Source organism: Musa acuminata, chromosome BXJ3-8 (genome assembly GCF_036884655.1).
Source record: "Musa acuminata AAA Group cultivar baxijiao chromosome BXJ3-8, Cavendish_Baxijiao_AAA, whole genome shotgun sequence".
Lineage (NCBI taxonomy): Eukaryota > Viridiplantae > Streptophyta > Magnoliopsida > Zingiberales > Musaceae > Musa > Musa acuminata.
In genome coordinates, this window is record NC_088356.1 from 41,810,595 (window position 1) to 41,835,793 (window position 25,199).

The window sequence follows — 25,199 nt, forward strand, 5'->3', positions numbered from 1 at the left end:
TTCAATATTTGACACATCAAGTGGAAACATCTTGTTTTGTGTCATGCAAACATTTACTATAATCAAACCAGATTTCTTATCTCTAATAGTGCATGAACCATCATCAAATATTACTGAATATCCATCATTTACTAATTGTCCAACACTCAACAAGTTATGTGATAAAGTAGGAACAAAGAAAACATTATCAAGGTATTTTACCTTCCCTTGATTTGTCTTCACATCAATTGTTCCTTTCCCTTACACTTGGATTTGCTTGTTATCTCCAAGTCTTACATTCAATGAGTTTTTTGATCATAATTTGATTGCCCTTGTTCTTCAAAGTGTCCCCTTCCTCTTTCATTTCCTCTACCACGAAATCCTCCTCTGCCACGTCATCTTCCTGCTGATTTTTTATCTTCTTTTGAAGTAGAAGACTCTCCCTTAATCTGAAATACTTTTTCTTCACTTTTTTCAAGTGACCTGTTCAACCTTACTTCATGTACTTGCAAGGAACCCATTAGTTCGAATAAGTAGATAAATCTTTTGATTCCTCAATTGCAGCAACAATATGATCAAATTTCAGAGTTAAACTTCTCAAAACTTTTGCAACAATTATATGATTAGGAAGATGTTCACCATAAGATTTCATTTGACTAACAATTTTAGTCACTCGAGAAAGAAAATCTTGCACCGATTCATTACTTTTCATGAACAAAATTTTAAACTCACGACGAAGGGTTTGAAGTTTTACCGTAATTACCCTTGATGAGTCTTGAAATTCATTTTGAAGTATTAACCAAGCTTGCTTTGAGGTTATCGCTGCTGCAATTCTTGAGAAGATCGTCTCATGTACAGCTTGTTGAATGAAGAACAATGCATTTGAGTCCTTTCTATTCTCCCTCAGCCTGATTTCGTCATCTGGATCTGCATATTTATTCTCTATTAAGTCCCAAAGATCTTGAGACTTGAATAGAGTCTTCATCTTGATACTCCAAAATTCATAGCTTTTGCCGTTAAAAGCCATAATACCACTAGACTCTTGATACCATAAATATTGGGGATGGAGCAACAAAGAAAAAACAGAATACTACGATACGAGTAAAAAATAACTACTAGATTGAGATAGTTATTGAAACCAGATCATGATTGAGGTAGTTATTGAAATTATAGTGTAACCACTAAATCATGATAACCATAGATAGATAATGAATCAAATCTCAACATTATCCACTATAGCCCCGGAGAGCGTGCTCAACTACATCCAGGCGGTAATCCGTTCTTTCTCTTCGATTCTGGGACTTCGAAGCTCTTGTGGGCTTATTACAGTTCCCAGGGGAAGATCCGAGATGTGGGAAACAAGGATGGTGCAGGACGACATCATCAGCCACAGCACCATCGAGAGGTTGTCCATCCAGAGGAACGCGGCCCTATCACTGAGATGCTCTTTCCGATGGTGAGCTCGCTGTCCCGTTTCTCTATTCCACTTGATTCCGCACACTCACTTTACCTCTGTAACACACAAAATTCCACAGCTTCAATGGATCTATTTTTTACTAGCAGGTCGACAGCAAAAGGGCATCTGATGCCCGATGCGGCAGCATCACAATATCACAGGCAACGAGAAGGATTAAGAGGAAAAAGTAATATCAAACAAATTCGCCTACAACATCGTCTAAACCTTCAGGGAGGTGCTTGCGTCTTCTAACAAACCAGCTATTGCACATGGTGCACCATGGAGCACTGTAACTCAAAGCTAGTCACCAGGGATGCGGGCTCCATCGCCGCCACGGGCAGAGCCGGGTGATGCCATCCCTCCGGCGGAGACGCCGGCGACGACGTCTGCGAACCGCCGCCGTCACCTTTATCCTCCCCCGCGGAGTTTGATTCTTCGGCGTCCCACAACGGGGAAGGAGACAGAAGGAGCGGGGACAACAAGGGGATGGGAGCGGAAGCAGCGGCGTCATCGGCTCCCATCACGAAGGCCGTGTTGCGCTTCGTGGCGTCGAGCTGCAGCGTCGCCGGTGCTTGCTTCTGGAGCCGGCTGGATGGCTTCTTGCGCTCGTTGCCGGCCTTGGTATCAATTAGTCGCGGGATCTTGACCTCCATGGTTGATCACGAGAGCGGAAGGATGCGAGGGAGAAGATGATGCGTCAGAAGGTCTCGGGTGGCGAGAGGAAGAGGTTATATTTGTCGTCACCCCCCCACATGCCAAGGCTTCGGTTGCGGTATGAGATCGGCGAACGTGAGGTGGATAGAGGAGTCTTTGGTTCGATGGACGCCGCTGTCCTCACATAATATAGCAAGTCCTGCCCAGATCCAAACGGGAGGCCGCCTTGGTCTCGGTCAGACTAACTGTCACTCCTCTTCTGCGTCCATCCATCCCTCCATGGCATGAGTCCACGGTGCAGCAGTTATATCCCAGGAGATGTCCAAGACAGATGCCAGCCGATGGATCGCCCTCATCAACCATTCCTCCCGTCAGGGCCTCCACCGCCGCACCCTCCACCTCTTCCACCAGATGCGCGGGCAAGGCTTCGCCCCGCACCGCTGCATCCTCCCCAGCGTCATTCGAGCCTGCGCCCGCCTTGCCGATCCGGATGCCGGCCGAGCTTCGCACGCCGTCGCCCTCCGTTCCTCGCTGGACCGCGACGCCTTCGTCCGCAGTGCCCTGATCGACATGTACTGCAAGTGCCGGCGAGTTCCCGACGCCCGCCATGTGTTCGACGCAACGCTTGACAAGGATCTGGTCGTCTGGAATTCCGTGGTTTCGGGCTACGCCCACCAAGGCGCGGCAGAGGCCGCCATGGTTCTCTCCATCAAGATGAGGTCTCTGGGGGTAAAACCAGATCTCGTAACGTGGAACGCCCTCATTTTCGGGTTCGCTCACAAGGGCGAAGATGATACAGCTATGGACTTGTTGAGGACGATGCAGTCCGACGGGGTCGATCCCGACACGTTTTCCTGGACCTCGATCGTATCTGGGTTGGTGGTCAATTTCAACTACGGCAAGGCATTCGAGATCTTTAGGCACATGGTGAAGACTGCAGGAATCCGGCCGAGCTCTGTGACGATCAGTAGTCTTCTGCCGGCGTGCGCCGACCTGGTGGATTTGAGACGCGGGAAAGAGATTCACGGCTACGCCCTGGTCGCGGGAGTTGGACGGGACTTGTACGTCGGCAGTGCGCTAATCGACATGTACGCCAAATGCGGCCTCGTGGCTGAAGCGAGCAAGATCTTTCATGACATGAAGGAGAGGAACACGGTGTCATGGAACTCGATGATATTTGGGTACGCGAATCAGGGGCACTGCCACGAGGCCATCCAGCTTTTCGATCAGATGGAGGGTGAGAGAGCGAAACCAGATCATCTGACGTTTACAGCGGTTCTCTCCGCTTGTAGCCATGGCGGAATGGTGGAGCTGGGCAAGAGCTTGTTCCGGTTGATGGAGGAGGCACACGGGATAGAGCCGAGGTTGGAGCATTACGCTTGCATGGTGGACATGCTAGGCAGAGCTGGGGAGTTCGTGGGGGCCTGTCGCTTGATCGCAGAGATGCCCATGGAGCCAGACGCGTTTGTGTGGGGAGCGTTGCTGGCGACGAGTCGGAAGCACGGCAACGTGGAGCTCGCTGAACTGGCAGCTTCGCATTTGTTAGAACTCGAGCCAGAGAGCGCAGGGAGCTGCGTGCTTCTGTCGAGCGCTCTGGCGGATGCTGGGAGGACAGTAGATGCTGCCAAGGTGAAGAAACTAATTAAGCGACGGAAGATGAGGACGTTGATGGGGTGCAGTTGGATGCAAATGTAATAGGGAAAAAACCGGGAACAGGTATTTCTAACTCTGCTTTTATTACATGTTTGCTTTTTCTTTTTCTTTTTTCTTTTTGCAAGAGAAGTATCGTACATTTGATGACGCAACGCAAACCATCGATGATGTACGAACATGAGAGCATTGCATGAGGGCAATTAAACTATCTGTGAAGCATAGTTGGATGAAGGCAAGTTTAAGGAGTCGAGTCTCTCATTCGTCGCTCACAACTCTGTGTAACATATCTCAGAAGGCGTGCTGGCTTTCTCCTCGATTTGAGGTCAGGATTCTTCAACCCACAGTTCTGCATCCGGTTAAGTTGAAATAAGATTCTAACAAGACAAAACAAAGGGGTATACAATGCTACATTTCAGGTTAAGCTTTCTTTCTTTTCTATACCTGAAATCATCATAGAATTTCGTAAGTTAGGAACCTTAACTGACATAAATTTTCTTGCAAGAGAAGGAACATCGGGTGCTTTTGGGAGAAACCTGCGGAATAATTCTTTCCCTCTTTGTGTATCAAAATAGGTTCCTCATCAAAATACCAACTTGATATCCAAATGAAAATATCAATCAGAACAGCATAAACAATAGAGCAATAAATCAATCACACAGTGAGACCAAATCTTTTTAACGTGGAAAACCCAATGTGGGAAAAACCACGGGACCGTAGTTCACCTCAAACTTCCACTATCAATAATGATGATAACAGGTTTACAGTAAGTCTTCTCTAGAATAACTAGAGGATCAGAATAACATCAAGAACATAGATCTTGGCTCAAGAATACCATATCTTCATCACATAGGTGAATCTCCTCCAAAGAGAATTCTAGGTCTCACAGAGTGGATATCGCAGGAAAGTACCTTAGAGAGGGTAAACCGCAGATCAACACCGTTAGGATTGTAGAGTTTGCTGCAAGGATTCTCCACATAAAATTTGGGCTGAAACTGACAACGTTTGGCCACCGATCGTCAAGCAGAAAACTCAGAAACCTTACTTTCTCTCTCTATTTCTCTCTCCTCTTTTCTCTCTGCACGTCGTCGCTGTTCACTGTGCACGTACGCTGCACGCTGCACCCTGCTCTGCATTTTCTCTGCATGCCCTAATTTGCCTTACTTCACCTTAATTAGTGATTTGGGCTCAATAGGCCCAATTTGTCCAAGCCCACATATGGGCTGGACCCAACAATTCTCCCCCTCCAGCTCATATGGTGGGCTGTACCAAGCCCGCTCTTCGCCTACATGCTTCAAGCTTCTCCTTAGGCAAAGACTTTGTCAACATATCTGAACCATTCTCACTGGTATGTACTTTTTCCAACTGTAATTCTTTCATCTCAAGCACATCACGAACCCAGTGATATCTCACATCAATATGCTTGGATCTAGAATGGTATGTTGAATTCTTGGAGAGGTGAATGGCGCTCTGACTGTCACAGTAAACAGTATATACTTCCTGTTTCAAGCCCAATTCCTGTAGAAACTTTTTCATCCATAAAGTTTCCTTACAGGCTTCAGTAACTGCTATGTATTCTGCTTCTGTGGTTGATAGAGCAACACACTTCTGTAACTTAGACTGCCAAGAGACTGCTCCTCCTGCAAATGTCATCAAGAATCCCGAAGTGGACTTCCTGGAATCAGTATCACCTGCCATGTCTGCATCTGTGTACCCTTCTAACACAGGTTCATCACTACCAAAACATAAACACAACCTGGAAGTACCTCTTAGATATCTTAATATCCATTTCACTGCTGCCCAATGTTCCTTTCCAGGATTTGAGAGAAATCGGCTAACAACTCCAACTGCATGAGCTATATCTGGCCTAGTACAAACTATAGCATACATCAAACTGCCTACTGCAGATGAGTAAGGCACTCTGGATATTTCTTCTTTTTCTTTCTCACTTGTAGGACATTGTTTTGAACTCAGCTTGAAATGACCTGCAAGTGGAGAACAAACTGCTTTGACTTTACTCATGTTGAATCTTTCAAGAACCTTTTCAATGTAAGTCTCCTAAGATAGCCAAATCTTCCTTTTCTTCCTATCACGAAGAATCTTCATGCCAAGTATTTGTCTCACCGATCCCAAGTCTTTCATCGCAAAAGACTTACTTAGCTCTCTTTTCAGCTTTTCAATTTTTTCAACATCATGGCCAACAATCAACATATCATCAACATATAGCAGTAAAATAATAAAATCATCATCTGAAAATTTCTTCATGAACACACAATGATCAGATGTGGTTCTATCATACCCTTGGCTCATCATAAAGGAATCAAACTTCTTGTACCACTGTCTAGGTGCCTGTTTGAGTCCATATAAGCTTTTCCTAAGCTTACATACCAGATTTTCTTTTCCCTTGACTTTGAAACCTTCTGGTTGCTCCATGTAAATTTCTTCTTCTAAGTCACCATGAAGAAATGCTGTTTTTACATCAAGTTGCTCAACTTCTAAATTCAAGCGGGCAGCCAAACCAAGAACAACTCGGATAGAGGACATTTTCACAACCGGAGAAAATATTTCTTCAAAGTCAATACCTTTCTTCTGACTGAATCCTTTCACAACTAGTCGTGCCTTGTATCTCTATTGTGAGCTATTGCTTTCAGTCTTCAATTTGTAAACCCACTTATTCTTGAGAGCTTTCTTCTCTTTAGGCAACTTTACCAAGTCATAGGTGTGGTTCTCAAGCAAGGATCTCATCTCTTCTTGCATGGCATTAACCCACTCATTCTTATTCTCATGTAGAATAGCTTCTTGGTAAGTTTCTGGCTCTCCCCCGTCAGTAAGCATAACATACTCATGTGGAGGATATCTGGTAGAGGGTTGTCGCTCTCTAGTGGATCTTCTTAATGGAATCTCAACTGGTGGTAGAGGTGCCTGTTCAGTTGGTTCAGCATCATCAACTGTAGGTGTATCATCACTGGTATTCTCACCACTATCTTCTTGTTCATCTCCCCCATGATCATCATGAACTACAGGTGAAGGAATTGGACCCAAACTCCAAGGAATATAAACAGAGGTTTCTGGCTTCTCAACATTATCACCATCATCAAACAATTGGTCTTCAAGAAACACAACATCTCTGCTTCTAATAATCTTCTTGTTCACTGGATCCCATAATCTGTACCCAAACTCTTCATGACCATATCCCAAGAAGATACATGCTTTTGCCTTATTATCAAGCTTGGACCTCTCATCTTTGGGAATATGAACAAATGCTTTACACCCAAAGACTCTCAAATGATTATAAGATATATCCTTTCCTCTCCATACTCTCTCTGGAACATCACCTAGCAGAGGAACTGATGGAGAAAGATTTATCAGATCAACTGTAGTTCTCATAGCCTCCCCCCAAAATGACTTTGGTAACTTGGCATGGGAAAGCATACACCTAATCCTTTCTTCAATGGTTCTGTTCATCCTTTCTGCCACACCGTTCTGCTGAGGAGTTTTAGGAACTGTTTTCTCAAGCCTGATACCATGGAACCTGCAATAATTCTCAAAAGGACCCCTGTACTCGCCACCATTATCTGATCGAACACACTTTAGCTTTCTGCCAGTTTCCCTTTCAACACTAACATGAAACTCCTTGAAAGCATCGAGTACCTGGTCTTTAGATTTCAAAGCAAAAGCCCAAACTTTTCTAGAATGGTCATCAATAAAAGTAACAAAATAAAGAGCACCTCCAAGAGTTCTAGTTTGCATAGTACAAACATCAGTATGAACTAAATCAATAACATCAGATCTTCTAGATGATGGATATGTCTGAAATGCAACTCTATGTGTTTTTCCAGCTAAGCAATGATCACAAGATTTAAGAGATGTACCTTGCAACTCTGGTAAGAACTGCTTTCTAGCAAGAGTTTGAAGTCCCTTCTCGCTGATATGTCCAAGCCTCTTATGCCAAAGATCTATACTTTCACCTTTTCGAATTGCATTAATCTCTCCTTTGTGTAGCTTAGCTTCCATGACATAAAAAGAGTTAATCTTCTTTCCTTTTGCCACAATTAGAGAACCTTTAGTGAGTTTCCATTTACTTTCACCAAAATAATGTGCAAAGCCCTCATCATCAAGTCTACCTGTAGATATCAAGTTAAGACGAATATCTGGAACATGCCTTACATCTTTGAGTATCAATTTGCTCCCAATACTGGTCTCCAAGCAAATATCTCCAATACCCACAATCTTAGATGTACCATTGTTTCCCATTCTGACATTACCAAAATCACCAGCAGTGTAAGATCTAAAGAAATCACCATGAGAAGTAACATGAAATGAAGCACCAGAGTCAATTACCCAATTACTGTCCTGAGCTACAAGGCTAACACAACCTTCATCACAGACAATAGTGATATTACCTTCAGCGGCAACTGTATTGGTCTCTTTCTCATTTTTCTTCATTTCATTCTGTTCTCGCTTCCAAAACCTACACTCTTTCTTCATGTGACCTGGTCTGTTACAGTGAAAACATTTGATATCTCTTCTAGACTTGGATCTTCCTCTATAACCATATGGATTTCTGCTATGACTTCTTCCACGTCTTTCTTGTTTTTCAGTAACAAATGCACCAGAAGAAGATTCACCCTGTTCTTTCCTTCTTGCATCTTCATTTAGCAAACTGTCTTTAACCATATCTATGGTTAGAGTCCCCTCTGGCGTGGAGTTACAAATAGTCACCACATACGTTTCCCAACTTTCTGGTAAAGAGCTGAGAAGTAATAATCCCTGCATCTCATCATCTATATTCATTTTCATAGCAACCAACTTGTTTGCAAGACTCTGAAATAGGCTTATGTGCTCAATAATGTTACCACCATCTTTATACTTCAAATTTACAAGCCTTCTGAGGAGAGAAATTCTATTTCCCACTGTCTTTTTCGCAAAAAGATTTTCTAACATTTGCCAAACAACATCAGCTCTGGTTTCATCTGAAATATGCTCATGCAAGTTTATATCCATCCATCTTCTAATATAGGCAATAGCTTTTCTATGTTGAACTTCTCATTCTTCATCGTCCATAATAGAAGGTTTATCTTTAACCTTGATAGGCTTATACAAATCTTTGCAATAGAGCAAATCTTCCATCAGACGCCTCCAAGTGGAATAATTTGATGAGTTCAATTTAATCATACCATCTGACTGCTCCATTTCAATCACACAAGAAAACTAGCACCAAACAACCTGATGCTCTGATACCACTTGTTAGGAAGAAACCTGTTAATGCGGAATAATTCTTTCCCTCTTTGTGTATCAAAATAGGTTCCTCATCAAAATACCAACTTGATATCCAAATGAAAATATCAATCAGCACAGCATAAACAATAGAGCAATAAATCAATCACACAGTGAGACCAAATCTTTTTAACGTGGAAAACCCAATGTGGAAAAAACCACGGGACCGTAGTCCACCTCAAACTTCCACTATCAATAATGATGATAACAGGTTTACAGTAAGTCTTCTCTAGAATAACTAGAGGATCAGAATAACATCAAGAACATAGATCTTGGCTCAAGAATACCATATCTTCATCACATAGGTGAATCTCCTCCAAAGAGAATTCTAGGTCTCACAGAGTGGATATCGCAGGAAAGTACCTTAGAGAGGGTAAACCGCAGATCAACACCGTTAGGATTGTAGAGTTTGCTGCAAGGATTCTCCACATAAAATTTGGGCCGAAACTGACAACGTTTGGCCACCGATCGTCAAGCAGAAAACTCAGAAACCTTACTTTCTCTCTCTATTTCTCTCTCTTCTTTTCTCTCTGCACAGCGCACGTACGCTGCACGCTGCTCTGCATTTTCTCTGCATGCCCTAATTTGTCTTACTTCACCTTAATCAGTGATTTGGGCTCAATAGGCCCAATTTGTCCAAGCCCACATATGAGCTGGACCCAACAGATGCTCAATTAAACCTGGAGAACTATGCTTCTGGATGTTTCACGCTTCGATAAGGATCAGTTTTCAGATCGAGGCAACGATTCTCAACAGTAGGAGCTAACAAAAGGCTAGCTATTGACAAAGGATGTTCTGGCACAAGAAGATTTCAAGTGAATTTTAAAAGGAATACCTGGTTAACCTGCTAGTGTCAATGTCAAGAATGAGCATTTTGAGGAGAAATAAACTCTCAAATACTTGGTTTCTTGCTGTGTTTATGAGTGAAGAAGACCACAAAATCAGTTAAGCATTTATCATTTTAATGGTTCAACATGATAACTGAGTCAGACGAATTATGTAACGTTCATTGTTTGTACTCTTGATTTAATTTGCATAATTTCTTCTGCTGGTTTCTCTCAGGGAATCTTGCTGAATGTACTCGGACTGAAGAGAGAGTAACATTTGTTGGTGCTGTGAAACAAAGGCATGCGTGTAAGCTACCATCTGCTCTTGCAGCAGCTTGACAAACATGGTGAGTTAAGTCTGACGTTGTGATGGCTGCTGCTCCATCACCATACAACTACAAGATGAAGACAAAACTAGCCTCCGGATGAAGCACAAGGTGAACTAACTTGCTATATCTCAGACCAATTCCACTAGTATGACTAGTAAAAAATCTTCTAGTTCTAGCTGCTATACTCTAGAACAATCTACCTGCTGAAGCATTTGGCGTTTACATCCTTTCCTATGACCCTAGTCTACAATCAGAAAGTCCTCCCAGTTAATTATGGCTTATCTAAGCCAGGCTCACAACATCACAGTCGTATCACATCTAAGGTTTGTCGTGATTAAACAACCCCCTTGCAATTCATTCTCCCTCCCTCACTAAATCTTATTACCACATTTATGGTTTAACTTCCATTTTTACCATTTGCCTCATCTTGCTCCTATTCTAATTCATTTGGCTACATGCATTCCATCTCTAATGTAGAACTGCAATTCTGGAATCTTGCTCCTTTTTTTTCAGTGACATTTCTATTTAAAGAGGAGACTGTTGACCATCTTCTCTCTTCTATACAATAGTCTAGCATAATTAATATTTAATCCCTCACTTTTGGCAGTTATAAGCTCCATAAATTAATTTGCCCATCAACTCCTTGTTCTGGATGGTGAATTATCTGTACTACGCATGAAGCCAGTTCTTCCTGAATGTAAACCACCATCCCTCTGTTAACAGGGTTGTAAGAATAGTGTTATGGGGCCAACATGCACTTCAGAAAACCATAACAAATATAAGTTTTGTGCTCACCAAAGATTAACTTCAATACTGCTGTAATAGAACAATGCACTTGAATAATGACGAAGAAAACATAGTAATAAACCTCCACTTATTACACAAACGAATGGAGACAGCATATTGTTGAATTACTGAATGTCTTATATTAATTAGATCTTATATTAATGGAGACAGCATATTGTTGAATTACTGAATGTCTTATATGAATTACTGAATTACTGAATGGAGACAGCATATTACAACTAGTTAAAATGTTTAAGCTTAAGTTGATAATAGTACTATACTTATCAAACATTGATATGTCAATCTTAGTCTTAGTCACTTCTAATATGAGACTAATTGGGATGTTATAATTTTTCTCACTCAAATGCTTATGTCCTCGTCAAGGCTCAACATGATTGATGCGGCGTAACATAGTGATGGCTCCATATCATGACAAGTCCCATAACTTCATTTACGGATAGTCTTTTCCTACTCGAATCCTCTCACCATACCCAAATATTAGATTAACTCTTGTTGTTTATCAATAATCAAAATAAAGATGAAGATTACTGATTTAGAGCATGTGTTGACCCAGTGATTAACTTTAGTTCCTATCCATTTTAAATTACACAGGTGGTTTCAACGAAGATTAAGAGATTAATGAGCATATAAAGAAATCAGTAATCTTCATTGGCCCCTATAGCAAATCACTAGACTACGTAATCGTTCCATTGTAATTTGCGATTAGCTCTCTAGTATTTTCACTTTATGCACATCAAAATTTTGTATAACAGTTTGTATTTTAAAAGACAAGTACATGTTCAATAATAATTACTACCTCCAAGGCATTACCTATAATAAATATCCTCTAGCTTGATCCCTTGCGCCTCGAGAGAATCCTATTGAGTCACGAACAAGAGAGATCAAACTTCGTTCGCTAAACCACGTCCATCGTTTTTGCTTGCATCGCTTCCATGAACCATTTCCTATCCTCCTCATCGAGGAACACAAAGTAGAACCACCTACACTAACCCCATTATAGCGATCATCGCAACACTCACAGATCGGAAAGTGGTTACTCGATTTCATTCACTGATTCATACAGCAAAAGAATTTCCTATAACGATTGTTTCTGGACACAGCGACCAAAACCCTAGATTGATGGGGGCATGCCCTTGGAGCATATCGCAGCCATGCAAGAATCAGTCAATTTGAAGAACCAGGAACGGAGAAGCAAAGCGATCAGTAAACTACCTCAAGACTCGAGCAGGGAGAGTCCCATCAGCATGAGAGAGGCTCCATCTCAACAACGCATCCCACTTCGATTCGTCGCCCGCCATCAATTGTTCTTAGAACCCTTCAAATGGAAAATATCACTCCCGCTAATTTATAGACTCACAGTCGTAAGACGATTTCGGCTCGTTTTGGGCTTCTACCGTAATTTATGGAGTGGGCCTAATTGATTGAGCCCATACAATAATTTCTTTTGTCACATTAGAGAAATAATTAATTTTATTAAATTTTAAATCCAGTAAATTTTGTAATTATATATTTATTTTTCACTGAATACTAAAAAAAATATTTTAATTGGGTGTACATGCTTAATATAAAAACTCACCTTAATTTCTATTTATCCAAGCACAAGAAATATATCATCATCTCATTTTAGATCAGATGGGGCAAACAAACTCAAATCTTAAAAAAAAAATATAGATAGCTTAATTGATTGATTTGCAAGTTATTTAATTTTGAAATAAAAAGAAACCAGTATACCGATATCATATTATACTATCTTTTTTTATTGGTATAAATTGCAATCAATTTTAATCATGTTTTGAAGTGATTGTTGAACCACAACTTCATGATTTTTTGACTGAGATATTCAAATTGAAATATGTAATGCAAATAGTTCATTCTAGAGAATATATTCATTTCTTGATCAACTCAAATGTTATATGGCTTGTCCTCCATTTCATTCTGCAGATTATTCTCCCTATTATATTCAAGTTTGTGTGCTACAAGCCAGCATGGTTTCAATTCTCCAAACAGAGCATCAGAGGAAGTTTCTTCAACAATGACCATTGAAAGATCCATGTAGGAAGAATCAGCTAATAGGAGTAAACAATCCACATGTGGTGTGGGTGATAGATTCAGGATTCATGGCACAGTTCTGATACCAACTTGTGATGGAGCCACTTTCTTCAGCAGTATACTGTTCTCATAGTTTGACTTCTAGATACTTCTGCAGAGAAATTTCAGCTCAGGAGAAGTATTCAAAGGGGCATTTATATTGCACTTATCTATTGTTAAGAACAATTATTTTCCACGTTTCTGGACAAAAGAAAAAATCTATTATATTTATCTAATTGTAATTAGAACTTCCCCTTTTCCTTATCTAAACAATGGAGTAGTAAATGTTAGAGAAAAGAACATTCTTTTCATAGGTTTCAGTAATTGCTTGTTTATCTGGAGGGTATTGTTGCTGGATTATTATTGACAGAACCACAAATAATTATCAATGACAACTCCTTTTAATGCCAAGTTCTTATCCATTTGAACAAGTAAATTATAATCTTCAAGCACCACTTATAGTTAGGTTCTTATCCATGTGGAGACAAGACCATCTGCACTATTTCAGTTTGTATGTTTCAGATTGGTTGGTGCTTATCATCGTTTCAGCATGGTCAAACTATGAAAGCTTTGGAATCCATCCGCCAAACCATGGAAATAAATGAAAAACAATGGGCAAGGTCATGAATCATCCCTTGCATAATCCATGACAACATCCATTGTTTGCACCTCTGAAAAAGAAAGCTCATGGAGTTGACTGCCTCTTTTTTCTTTCGGAAGCATCCTACCTTTGAGTGAAGGAAACTGAGATTTAAACTATTGCAATCATTCAGAGCTTGTCCATGTTCCAAGAAAAGGGTGGAATTACCAAAGGATCTAGATCGACAACAACAATTCTCTTGATCAGTCTATATAAACATCAAAGCAGCAAAAGAATGGTCATTGCTATGCAACTGTCAACGTAAGACTTCTTCTGGAATGCACATCCCTCCTTTCTAAGTCAACCCTTATGTGGCTTCAGCAGCTGCGGTTTGTGTCCACACCATTGCATCTTTATTCAGCTGCTGCTGATCAAAGGATTGGTCCCATTACTCTTCTAGATTTTTCATTCTTTCAAATGATGTCAAGCCAAGGTCTATTAAAACCTCTGTTAATGCAGTCTTCAAGTGTTGTCCTCCAATTGGTTGATCACAGGGAAGGTAGATCAGTTATTACTAAACTAGAGCGATCACTCAAATGTAGAAGGCTTGCAAATAAGTCAAGGCTATATTACTTCATAAAGTCAAACACATTATACACTGATATTCCAAATTTGCATTTCTATCCATATAAAATATTCCTATAGATCATTGATGGATGATACAGGAGGCAAATAGAACAAAACTTTTTAAATATAAATGCAAGATCTAAATCCAAATGAATTTGAACTTAGATAACTAAAATATATAACCTTAAGCTGATAGTTACTTATCTGCCTAAAATATATATACCTATAATAATACTCTTTTGCTGTCTTTTGAGATAAAAGTCCTTTAAAAAGTTTGAAATAATCAATATTATGAAAGGCTTTAAGACCAAAACTTGTAGTTTTGTAGAGTATTAATGTTGACAAGAAAGAAACTTAGAAAAGAGATAATCTATACTTGTTCTGCAATCATCTAATATAAATATGAGCACACTATAAGATTACTGATAAATTAGCAGCATGTTCAGAAATATGATGACAGCTATCAAGCCTCAGGTGGCAACAGAGATGTTGTCACTCACAGGCAATCCTAAATTTAAAGCAACTAGTACATCTTTAATTATTTGTTGCTTGGTCACCTCATTTTGGTACAGCTAAGCTCAACTTAACTACAGAACAACTGCAGACAACCAAGAAAAAGTTTTGGGTCACAACTCAAAAGAAAATGCATGAGTTATCAATCAATGAACTTTTTGGATACTGAGACCCCAACAACATGCCCTTTTGGATACTGATACACTCAATTTGATCTAGATTGTCCATGTCAACTGGTCTTCTTACACTGTCCTTCTAAAGCTAATCCACTTGCTAGCAATGGTCCTGGAACTACTCACAGTTGCCACTAAATCTAATGCTACTCATAATATGCAGACCTAATAGAAAGTGTGTTGTGTATGAGATATCCCATTGTGCAATGTTATTCTACCAAACTTGTGTGAGAACAAATGGATGATGGAGGAGAGGACAAAACAAACTCACACTTCCAAGAGAAAAAGATGATCTCTTCCATCGATTTGGTGGTCTAAATCCATCGTATTGCTTGCATCAGCAACAGCAGAGAACATTGCATAGCAGGAAAAGAATGCGGAATGCATGGATTATTTGATTCATCAAAGCATTTGGTGGGTGTATGGGGTCTGTGAGGCACTTCTGTACACGTGCAGTCACCATCCTTTGTCTGAACTCTGTATAGAGAGGAAGACAGAAGTCGCACATCAAAAAGAAGGGGAAAAGGAGGAGAACACAATCTTTCCAAGTTGCTGAGGGAGATCAAAGTTGAAGATTCTTTGCTGCCTCGCCTTTGTTTATCCATGGAGATGCCACCAACAAATCTAACCATAGATTCGATCGACATCAGCTCACAGGAAGGTTGGAGTTTTGACACTCGAACTCTCAATCCACATATTGTGATTTGGACATGCTAAAGTTAGTATAATTAACGAGCTAATGCATGATTTATTATTGGATTTGACATGCTATTAACTATGTCCATATACGTCAATGTAGCCTTATTGTTCTTAATATTGCCATCTTATTCTTGTTCTTGCCATTTAGCCTCGTGAAACAGTCGGGGGGAAGACTCGAGGGAGGCGGAGAAGGACCCAACTTTTCAACGCGTCACCTTGTTCATCAAGATGAAGGTTTTATTTTTCCACGCGTCATCCGTTGCCCAGTTTCTGACCTGCCTGCCGATTGCAGTTCGGCACAGAGACAGCGTCGGACCCACTTAGCGACAGTCAGCTGCTGCATGTAATATGAGGCGTCTCGGGTCCCTGTGCTTCTCCTTTGACTGAGGCCGTCAACTCCACGTTGCTCATCCTGACGGCGTCAATTTCTATCCCAATGTATGATTACCGCGTGGATGTATCAGTAACGCCCGTTACGGCGAAAAGCGCCCCAACGCATGCCACATAGCCGACGCGGTTCCGCTGTTGGTGAGATGCTTCGTCGAGCGCATGATAAAACCCCCCTCTCTGCCTCCCCAGATCCTCCCACCCATTCTCTCCTCCGCTGCCATCTCCACCCAGGTTCTGGCCTTTGCCTAAGCCCTCGAAGGATCTGATCACGAATCGATAAAGGAATTTGGTAGTGTTTGACCTTTTCTTGGGAGAAAGTTCCGTGTTCTCGGAGTTGGAGCTCGGGTTCGAATCGTTTGATTCATTGCTTTCTGGGAGTCGTTCGAAAGATCGAGTTTTTCGGGGTTTTCTTGTCCAGATTCGTTCGTTTTTGAGAGAAAGTTTGGGTCGTTGTTGTTGTTATTCTTCGTCGCTCTGATGCCTTCTTCCATGTCGACGGCGTCGTCGTACTGGTGCTACCGGTGTAGCCGCCTCGTCCGGGTCTGGCCGCAGCACGCTGTCGTCTGCCCCGACTGCGACGGCGGCTTCCTCGAGGAGGTCGGCGACTCCCCTTCCAGCGTTGCTTCCGAGTCCCGCCGCAGCCGGCTCTACTCAACTGCAGCGGCCCGCCCTCGCCAGCCCTCAGAGCCCAGCGTCCGCCCCAACCGCCGCGCTTCCTCCCGCCGATCCCCCTTCAATCCCGTCGTCGTTCTTCGCGGCCCGTCTGATGGTGGCCGTGATGAGGATCACTCCACCACCACCAGCTTCGAGCTCTACTATGATGACGGTACCGCATCCGGCCTCCGCCCCTTGCCGGAAAGCATCTCCGATTTCCTGTTGAGTTCGGGCTTCGACAGCCTCCTCGAGCAGTTCGCCCACATCGAGATCAACGGCATAGCTCACGGCAGAGGACGCGAGCATCCACCGGCCTCGAAGGTTGCCATCGAGTCGATGCCCACCATAGAGATCATGGATGGCCATATCGAGAAAGACTGCCGTTGCGCCGTTTGCACGGATGCCTTCGAGCTCGGAACCGAGGCCCGGGAGATGCCCTGCAAGCACATCTACCATCAAGATTGCATTTTGCCGTGGCTTTCGCTCCACAACTCATGCCCTGTCTGCCGGCACGAAATGCCCACGGATGTGCAAGGCCAGGGTGCAACGGCTGCGGAAGGCGGTGAGCAGGCGGCCCCTGCTGCAGGGGACGAGGAGGAGATGGTGGGACTGACGATATGGAGGCTTCCAGGGGGAGGGTTTGCCGTGGGAAGGTTCTCAGGGAGCAGGAGAGCTGAGGAACAAGAGTTTCCGGTTGTCTACACCGAAATGGATGGTGGATTCAACGACAACGGAGCACCAAGAAGGATCTCGTGGGACTCAAGAGGGAGTAGGTCTAGGGAGAGTGGAAGAATTCGACGGGCTATTCGCAACTTCTTCTCATTCTTTGGGCTGTCGAGATCAACCTCTTCACGGCATGAAAGAGCTTCAGCTTCCAGGAGGCATTCAGAAGTCGGGGCACCAATTTGAATGGCAACACCAATGTGATTGCTTGCTGGCGGTATACATAAGTATAAGTTTGCAATGAGTGATCTCAGGACATGAAATCGCTGTAAATAGATGGGATTCCCAAACATTGTAGCATTTTCTGATCTGTATGCCTTTAGACTTGAATTGATTTGTTGGAAAGAATCAACTGGTTCTTTGTGATAGATGATACATGTTCTTATTATTTTTGAAAGCTCAACGCTTCTAATGATTATTCCAGCCTTTATTTATTTACAAAAGGCTTCACAATTTTCATCTTTTTGTAGCAAACTAAATGACTGAAATGAGTGCTTGTTTTCTTCTTTCAATCTTTATCAATTTTCGATCCAAATCGATGCCCTTTTGGATGTCCACAAATAGTATCAAATGTCAGATTATGCAGACTTGGTATCAGTTTAATAACAGTTATTGCCTTCGATTTGATGTCATTCATGAATCCTCAATTCACATCATATTGCTTTATGTTTTGCAAGAAATCTTGAATGATTTCAGCTAAAGGTTGCATATCTTTCATTCACAGAAAGCTTTGAATATTTTCATTTCATCCTCAAGTTTGTGATAAGCAACTGGAATGTTCATTGGATCAGTAGTAGATTTATGGCCTTTATAACATCTATTTCTTCTTTGGCTCCTACACTGTCTTCAGTTAATTCTAGTTTTTCAAGAAAAAAAAGCATGAGATGGTTTTCTGGCCTCATCGAAACTGATGGGAATTTGCTTTTGGTTATGCTGTTGGATAAAATCTCCAGATTTTGAAGTTCATATTGGCTCAGATCTTTTTCTAAAATCCATCATCAGACTCTTTTGTTGCAATGACAGAATTTTAGCCCATTGTACAATTTAAAATATTTTTCACAGTGACTGAAGAATATGTCATTTGTGATCATGCACATATTATTTCCCTTTCTCTTCCCCTTTCAGCAATACATAAATGGCCTGTTGTAGCCAAGCATGTTTTTAGATACTGTCCTGATTGTATCATGTCAGCACTAACAATTGTAAACTATGTCATAGGTTCTGTCAAGCTAATCTCACCTGCACAGCTTGAAAGTTCTGATGATGGAGATTATATGGGTGTCTTAGTCTGAAGGATCCTTAAATGTTATTTTTGTTCCATCATTGTTCTACAATAGTCTTGTTTTTCTCAACACCCACAGGAGGTTTGTGCACCCCAATTGAAGTTAATTTTCAAAGAGGGCCTTGTTCTAGAAGCCTAAGGATATATTATTTATTGCAAGGCTTTCTCTTTTCTTGGGTGGTTAACCTGCAATAGCTGCAAATCATACTTTATGAAATATATTTTATGTTTGTGTAAGCATAGACTTTTCTAAAGCACTATTTTAGTTCATTTGGCTTAATTATTTGGCAGACATTGGCTGAGAGATGATGGTCGGCCTTCCTAAAATCTGTTGCCTTTTTTGTTGTCTTCCTCATATTGATTGAGGGATTGTCCTATTTCTTTCAAGATTTATCTTCTGTTCCTACTTCCAGCTAATTAGTTGGCATGAATCGATGGTGATGAAGGCTTACTGTTCTTGGCCATGGAATTGGAGTTTCCTATGGAACTGTGTGGAATTCTAGATTTGTAATGCTAAATATATGTTTCAATGGTTCAGATTTGATAATGAAAAACTGTGTGAAACTTGTGTTCCAAGAGAAGTAAATCAAAGGTTTTCTTGTCATCTTTTCCTTGTTAAGATATGCTTTGATTCACTTCTAAATGTAGTATGATCATTTTTATACTAAATATTTTCTTGGTGTCATGAGAATTGTTTTGCTATGTCAGGCACTCACTGACTTTCTAGAGTATCTTTTGCTGCAGTTATACAGGTTGAGAGACAAGTTTCCAAACACATCCAGCAGATTACAGACTATTGCCAGTATCTTGGCAGAAATAGTTGACCATGGAGTTCAAGTTCAGAGTGCTGTAAAACAAATCATATCAGATAGAATTCAGGTCGCTGCCATGGAAATCACATCAAGAACTCCCTGAGGATCACCAATATAGGTTGGGTTGAGACAAGCAGCAGAAACAACATTAGCAGTGAGAGTATTTGTGGGGCCCTACAATATTCCTTCCAGCATCTCTAGGTGTTACAGTTTTCAGAAGTTGGGAGTCAAAGCTTGTGGTCAGCCAACATGAGGGCCATGAGAATCCAAGCAAGTGAAATAACAATTCAAGCGAAGATAGAAAAGTATTGGATCAATTAGCTGCCAACTTGTTCTGTTCATCTTTGAGTTGTCCTTCATTCCATCCTATGTCTCTATGTTGTGTGCAACTTGGTCAAAGTATTCAGTGCATCTTTCTTTAAGCAGCATGGGAGGCCCATCGCTGGTGATCTCTTTATTCTTTCCCACTACTTCCAGCACAGAATTCTTTTCTGATACACTTGTGTTAGAGATTGTGTATTTTATGCTTGTTCTTGATGCTTTCATTATTCCATTGGACTGCTGCACAATTCAGTCAACATTGGGCTAGTCATGGTGATGGTTAATTATGAGCTTTGATTGAATTCATTGCAAAGCATTCATGCCCTCATAGTAGCTTAAATCTACTCATCTATCTTCACTTTGTGCTTACAATCTATGATCAAAGGGATAAATTCTGACTGAAAGATGCAACAAAAATCCTGGATAAATACCTAATAAAATAAGAACAGTAACTTTTCATTCGCCTATTTGGATTGCTTAATTAGTGATATTATTACAAAATTGTTATTGATAACCTCATTTACACTATTGACGACGACCCCTTACTTCAAATGATCATTTAAGAAAATAATAATAATATAATTTTATTAAATATAATTTTTCGATTATCAATCAGATTCTTATTTTTCGCAACTCCTCGATCATCCTTACTTTACTTTGAACAACTTATTTCATTCTATTGTCAATCATACCCACCCAAACTCTTAGGTGTGTCCACTGCGATCAAAATTATAAATACGATTGTAAATAACGAAAAAAGGTTGCCAAAAAAATTCTTGTACTATTATTTGGAAAGTTGGGTTTATGAGTTGAAGAAAAATGTGAATCTTTTGTCGATGATACAGATATCTGCAGCAGTCCTTTTACATGGTTTCTGATAACATATCACGATCGATGGAGATACTGTCATTGGAAATCGATTAAAACCACATCTTTACTTTATTGATCGAAAGCCCAATTCAAGCACAAAACAAATAAACGAGTGCAATTCTGCTGAACTCATCTCAAACACTTTGGTCATCGAAAGGTAGATTGTTGCAGACAAATAAAGCACGCCAAGAACAGAGCTCGAAGCAGAGAGAACAGGGAGTCGGTGGTGTGGTCGATGGTCAACATCTGGGGAGATCGGACGGCGGAGGAACTAGCTTCTGGTTGGGGAGCCACCCATCGTTGACCACCCACGCCATCCTCAACCCCCAGCTCGTGTGCACTTCCAGGTGACAGTGCATGAACCAGACTCCTGCAGCCGGGCATGCACGTTACCTCCAACTCCATACACGGCAACCATATGGATTGTACGAGACGAAAGGCCATGCACTTACCGGGGTTATCGGCGAGGAAGCGGATGGCGACCCAACCACCGACCGGCACGCCGACGGTGTTCCTCTCGATCGGATCGGCGAGATTGAATCGCCTGGGATCCTTCGACGGGTCGTAGTTCCCGAATCCGGTGCCCACCACGAAGAAGTTGAAGCCATGGAGGTGCAGGGGGTGGCTCTCGGCCCCTTGGATGCTGGTGTCCTGCATCACCAGCTCCACGCTGGTGTTGAACGGAAGCACCACCACCTTGGTTGCGTTGGTCACGAAGGTGTCGTTGGGCGGAGTCCCAGTGTAGTTGAACGGGAACGGCGGGGTGTCCGGGAAGTCGGTGTCGTAGACCCCCTTCGTCTGCCCGAAGTAGTGCGCCTGGAGGAGCGCCGCCGACGTCGGGAGCGCGAAGGAGATGTTATTGACGGAAGCGGCGAACTTGGTGCCGTTCGGCCCCTGGCAGGTCTGATTCTTGGCGCACGGACTGGTCCCCAGCCCCACCGTGAAGTAGAACCGCCTCTCGACGGTCTTCGGAACGTTCGCGGGGAACTGCGCGCTCGCCAGGCTGCGAAGCTTGCCGGTGTAGTTCGTGGTGTAGGCCGTGTCGTTTAAAGCCGGGAGGGTCGGCCTGAAGAGTGCAAGGTTCTTAACATGGGAAGAAGAAGACGAAGCGTTCGGCGGAAGGTACACGAGGAGGCCGGCGGTGGTCGTGTTGTCGAAGGTGCCGGACCCGGTGGCGTAAGGCCTCGCCGCCATGAGGAACGTGGCATCAGGAGGACTAGGCTTGGTGTGGAGAAGGACGTTGGTGGTCTGCCCCGGCGCGATGTGGACGATGTCGGCCTCGAAGGGCTTCACGTAGACGGCATCGACGTCGACGACGGTGAGCGTGTGGTTGGCGATGCTGAAGAAGAGCTCGTCGTTGAGTGCAGCGTTGATCATGCGGAGGAGGTACGTCTTCCCGGGCTTCACCTTCAGCTCGAACGTATCTGCTCTATCCACAAACTAAAGTCGATCACTCAAACCCCCTCAGACGAAATCAAACTGGACATCTCTGTTCACCTTTCTTGGAGCAATTGTACAAGGGGCCAGGGAGGCCATTGATGGTGTACGCATCAGAGATATTTGGACCTGCACCAGTCCGAAGAGCTTGAGCAATGATGGCTTCAGGATCCACATTAAACCACTCTCCTGCCACACATCTCATGAATCAATCACCAGAGAAACAGAGTATAATACCTAAGAATGCATTCATGTGTGCATGTAATGGATTACCAAAGATGACAGGGATTTCCTTGTAGGGTTTAGGAAAAGGGTAAGGAACACCTCGCTTGGGGAGGATGACGATGGGCCCGTAGAGCGTGGCCCTCATCCACGAGATGTGTGCATGCCAAAAGAGAGTGCCTCTTTGGCCCACGATGGTGAAGTTGTAGACGAAGCTTTGGCCAGTCCGGATGGGGCACTGTGTCACGTATGCCGGACCGTCGTACCACCCAGTCCGCAGCTGCCGAACTCCATGCCTGCATGCTCTCCATGAACACAATGGCGAGCTCTCATCTTACTACGTGCAGAACATGACCAAGGAAAACATGGTGGCACAGCTCCATTACCAGTGAATGGTGACATTGTTGGTGACATGGTTAACCACCTTGACGACGACGCGATCGCCCTCCCTTGCCATGATCTTAGGGCCGGGAAACTTGCCGTTGACGGTCACGATGCTCCTCGTGCGGCAGAGCCGCGTCACGTTCTGCAGCCGTATCTACAGGAAGAAATCGAAGAGAAACCATCAGCACATCGATTCTAGCATTGCAAGCTTAATCGCATCTACCTGACAAGCTAATTAAACGCCGTACATCAAACTTGTAGCGCCTTGTCGTGCTACCACATGAAAGCTCAGGTAATGCCAAAAGAGTGCTCAAGGCCAAAAGCCAAGCGAGGGAACATATCATCGAGTGCTGAACAGTAGATTCCATCTTCCTCTCTCTCTCTCTCTCTCTCTCTCTCTTATCTCCTGATTGAGAACAGAGTTGAAAGTTATATATAGAGAGAGAGCGAGAGAGGGAGGCGGGAGACCGATGTAACATAGGTCAAGGTTGGGAGGTCTACTACATAGGACTATTGTTGGTTGATTAGGTGGTGATATGATGCTACAGAATGATAATGTACTCATAAAATTAGCATCTGTCTGGTGTTGTTCTGATCACTAGTTTGGTCGAGATGAGTTATAGAGTGCTGATGAAGTAAGAATACCTTTTCTCTGTGTGGACTGTTTCCCCAAGATGCAATACCAACATCACTTTTCATCTGCCGAAATCTTCGAGCTCTTCAATCTCCTTCTTAGATTCACTGTGGCCCCGCGACACCATTTCCTTTGTCGTAGTAATCAAGTAATGGTTTTTGATTTATGAAGCAACTGCATGTGCTTCACCTTCTCCATTGATGATCACCACTGCATTAATATTCCCCTCTTGTATGCTTGTCCTTTTGGAGGTGGTTCGTGTTCTGAGAATAAGAACCGTGCTTCGATGGAACTGTCCCACCTTCGACTTCTTGCAGCATGACAGAACCTTCGACTGCATGAGGAAATCTTATCTGCTATCAGGCAGTGTCCGTGGATCCATCGACAACGACGTCCGATCTGATTCAAAGATTCGAAAACGACAGGGTCTTCTCCCTCACTTTTGTTCTTGCTCTGTAGCCCTCAGGCAGCAGATCAATTCATGCTCGAAGGCAGCACTGCCATCACTGTAACAAAGCAACACCAGTGGCTGTAGCGCGCTATATCAGTTAGGGTTTTTGTTCCCTCGAGTTCTACATGTCAGCAAGGGAAGGAGAAGTAGTGTGGAATCACAAGAAGAAGAAATCGGTCACTATATCAAACAATCTTACCTCTGCATTATGTTGATCCAGTGAGTTCATGGCTTTCCTGTTCTATCGGATGGATGGCGACTCCACGGTAACTACATGACCTAAACACACATGAGAGGATCGAAGCATTAGTTGAATGGTCCATAAATAACATACTTTAGTGGTTGACCACTGCGTTGGTGGAATTGCCACTTTTTGGTCCGCTCAAGCTATCGTGTACATATCCAACAACCCATTCTCATCAGAACCACAATAACTCACTGATGAGGAAAACGTCAAACCGAGGCTCTGCCGGTGAAGAAAGGTGGCAATTCTCATGTTCACTTACAGCAATCTGATTGGTGAGGGTAGAGGAAGTGGTTTATTTCAAGCTATGTAATGCTTTAGAAGTGTGTATCAGAATAAGCTACACGTGTGATGGAAATCATCACAAAAAAATCAAGAGAACCAGGTTGGTGACTTTCAAATTATTGGTTCAGCAGAAGCAACAGAGTATTGTGGATTGACATAATACTTTACGATCATGCTTTCGGTACCATCGCAACCATCAATTTACAAAAGATGTATGCATCAACAGCGGCAGTCAGTTCTCAAAGAAAGCAGATTCATGACCGGTTACATAAGTACCGTGAACTGATATGCCACGCATATTTTGGATTCCAACTATGTCACGATCCACATCACATCATGCCCTTGCCAAGTCAGCATGGGGCGCATCCCCATGTCGAGTTGAGACACGTACAGAGAGGTGCCCCCTCGGCGAGTCCCACTCCGGAAAGCTCGGGACGGCACCACATAGCGTCGTTCCTTGCATACCGGGCGACGGCCGAACGACGGTACCATCTCGCCACTCGAGGATAGATCGTCGTGCCAAATCCGCATATGACCAATCCCCGCGCAACGGTATAAAAGCTCCTGACCGACATCTAGCCAGGAAAAAATAAAAAAGAGAGAAAAAAAAAACTACTAACTTAACCTACAAGGTGTTACGGACGGTCGTCGCGCACCCGCAATAACTCCGTTCAACGAACCGTTCATCGCTCACATCCACATGTACAGTTTCTTGGCAGCATGTTTTGCCTTAGTTTTGAGTCATTTGCTTGTAAAAATGTAAGTTCGAATAAGTTGCAACGTTACCAAGCGACCGCTCACCGAACCGAGCAAAACAGCCCAAAACAGCTC

At 42.8% G+C, this 25,199-nt stretch overlaps 4 protein-coding genes across 5 annotated transcripts; 2 read left to right on the forward strand and 2 right to left on the reverse strand.

Moving 5' to 3' along the window:
* The first annotated feature begins 1,224 nt into the window (after positions 1-1,224).
* On the forward strand, positions 1,225-11,052 carry LOC135644745 (pentatricopeptide repeat-containing protein At5g59600-like). 2 transcript variants are annotated; one of them, XM_065162620.1, is made up of 3 exons: positions 1,225-1,435; positions 1,543-3,805; positions 10,079-11,052. In XM_065162620.1, exon 2 carries the CDS (start codon positions 2,408-2,410, stop codon positions 3,782-3,784), a length of 1,377 nt encoding a protein of 458 aa, XP_065018692.1. In that variant the 5' UTR covers positions 1,225-1,435; positions 1,543-2,407; the 3' UTR covers positions 3,785-3,805; positions 10,079-11,052. The 2 variants fall into 2 exon arrangements, with proteins under 2 accessions (XP_065018692.1, XP_065018691.1); XM_065162619.1 differs by lacking the exon at positions 10,079-11,052 and having other exon boundaries at positions 1,543-4,000.
* Positions 1,696-2,088, reverse strand: LOC103995459 (uncharacterized). The gene has a single exon (XM_009416056.3). It carries the CDS (start codon positions 2,086-2,088, stop codon positions 1,696-1,698), a length of 393 nt encoding a protein of 130 aa, XP_009414331.2.
* Positions 11,053-16,238: 5,186 nt separating the features above from the next.
* Positions 16,239-17,794, forward strand: LOC135646112 (E3 ubiquitin-protein ligase RDUF1-like). Its single transcript, XM_065165284.1, has one exon. It carries the CDS (start codon positions 16,527-16,529, stop codon positions 17,610-17,612), a length of 1,086 nt encoding a protein of 361 aa, XP_065021356.1. The 5' UTR covers positions 16,239-16,526; the 3' UTR covers positions 17,613-17,794.
* A 3,026-nt stretch (positions 17,795-20,820) lies between these two features.
* LOC135646111 (laccase-17-like) lies at positions 20,821-23,163 on the reverse strand. Its single transcript, XM_065165283.1, has 6 exons — positions 23,003-23,163; positions 22,757-22,908; positions 22,422-22,666; positions 22,209-22,337; positions 21,164-22,135; positions 20,821-21,081 (listed from the first exon to the last, which is right to left on the reverse strand). Exons 1-6 carry the CDS (start codon positions 23,120-23,122, stop codon positions 20,951-20,953), a joined length of 1,749 nt encoding a protein of 582 aa, XP_065021355.1. The 5' UTR covers positions 23,123-23,163; the 3' UTR covers positions 20,821-20,950.
* Positions 23,164-25,199: the final 2,036 nt, after the last annotated feature.

Coding starts and splice junctions, on each gene's coding strand:
- LOC103995459 (XM_009416056.3), bottom strand. CDS start 2,088: ATGGAGGTCAAGATCCCGCGACTAATTGATACCAAGGCCGGCAACGAG.
- LOC135644745 (XM_065162620.1), top strand. CDS start 2,408: ATGTCCAAGACAGATGCCAGCCGATGGATCGCCCTCATCAACCATTCC.
- LOC135646112 (XM_065165284.1), top strand. CDS start 16,527: ATGCCTTCTTCCATGTCGACGGCGTCGTCGTACTGGTGCTACCGGTGT.
- LOC135646111 (XM_065165283.1), bottom strand. CDS start 23,122: ATGGAATCTACTGTTCAGCACTCGATGATATGTTCCCTCGCTTGGCTT. Junction 22,667..22,756: donor AACAATGTCACCATTCACTG/GTAATGGAGCTG, acceptor GAGAGCATGCAG/GCATGGAGTTCGGCAGCTGC. Junction 21,082..21,163: donor CTTCCTCGCCGATAACCCCG/GTAAGTGCATGG, acceptor GCCCGGCTGCAG/GAGTCTGGTTCATGCACTGT.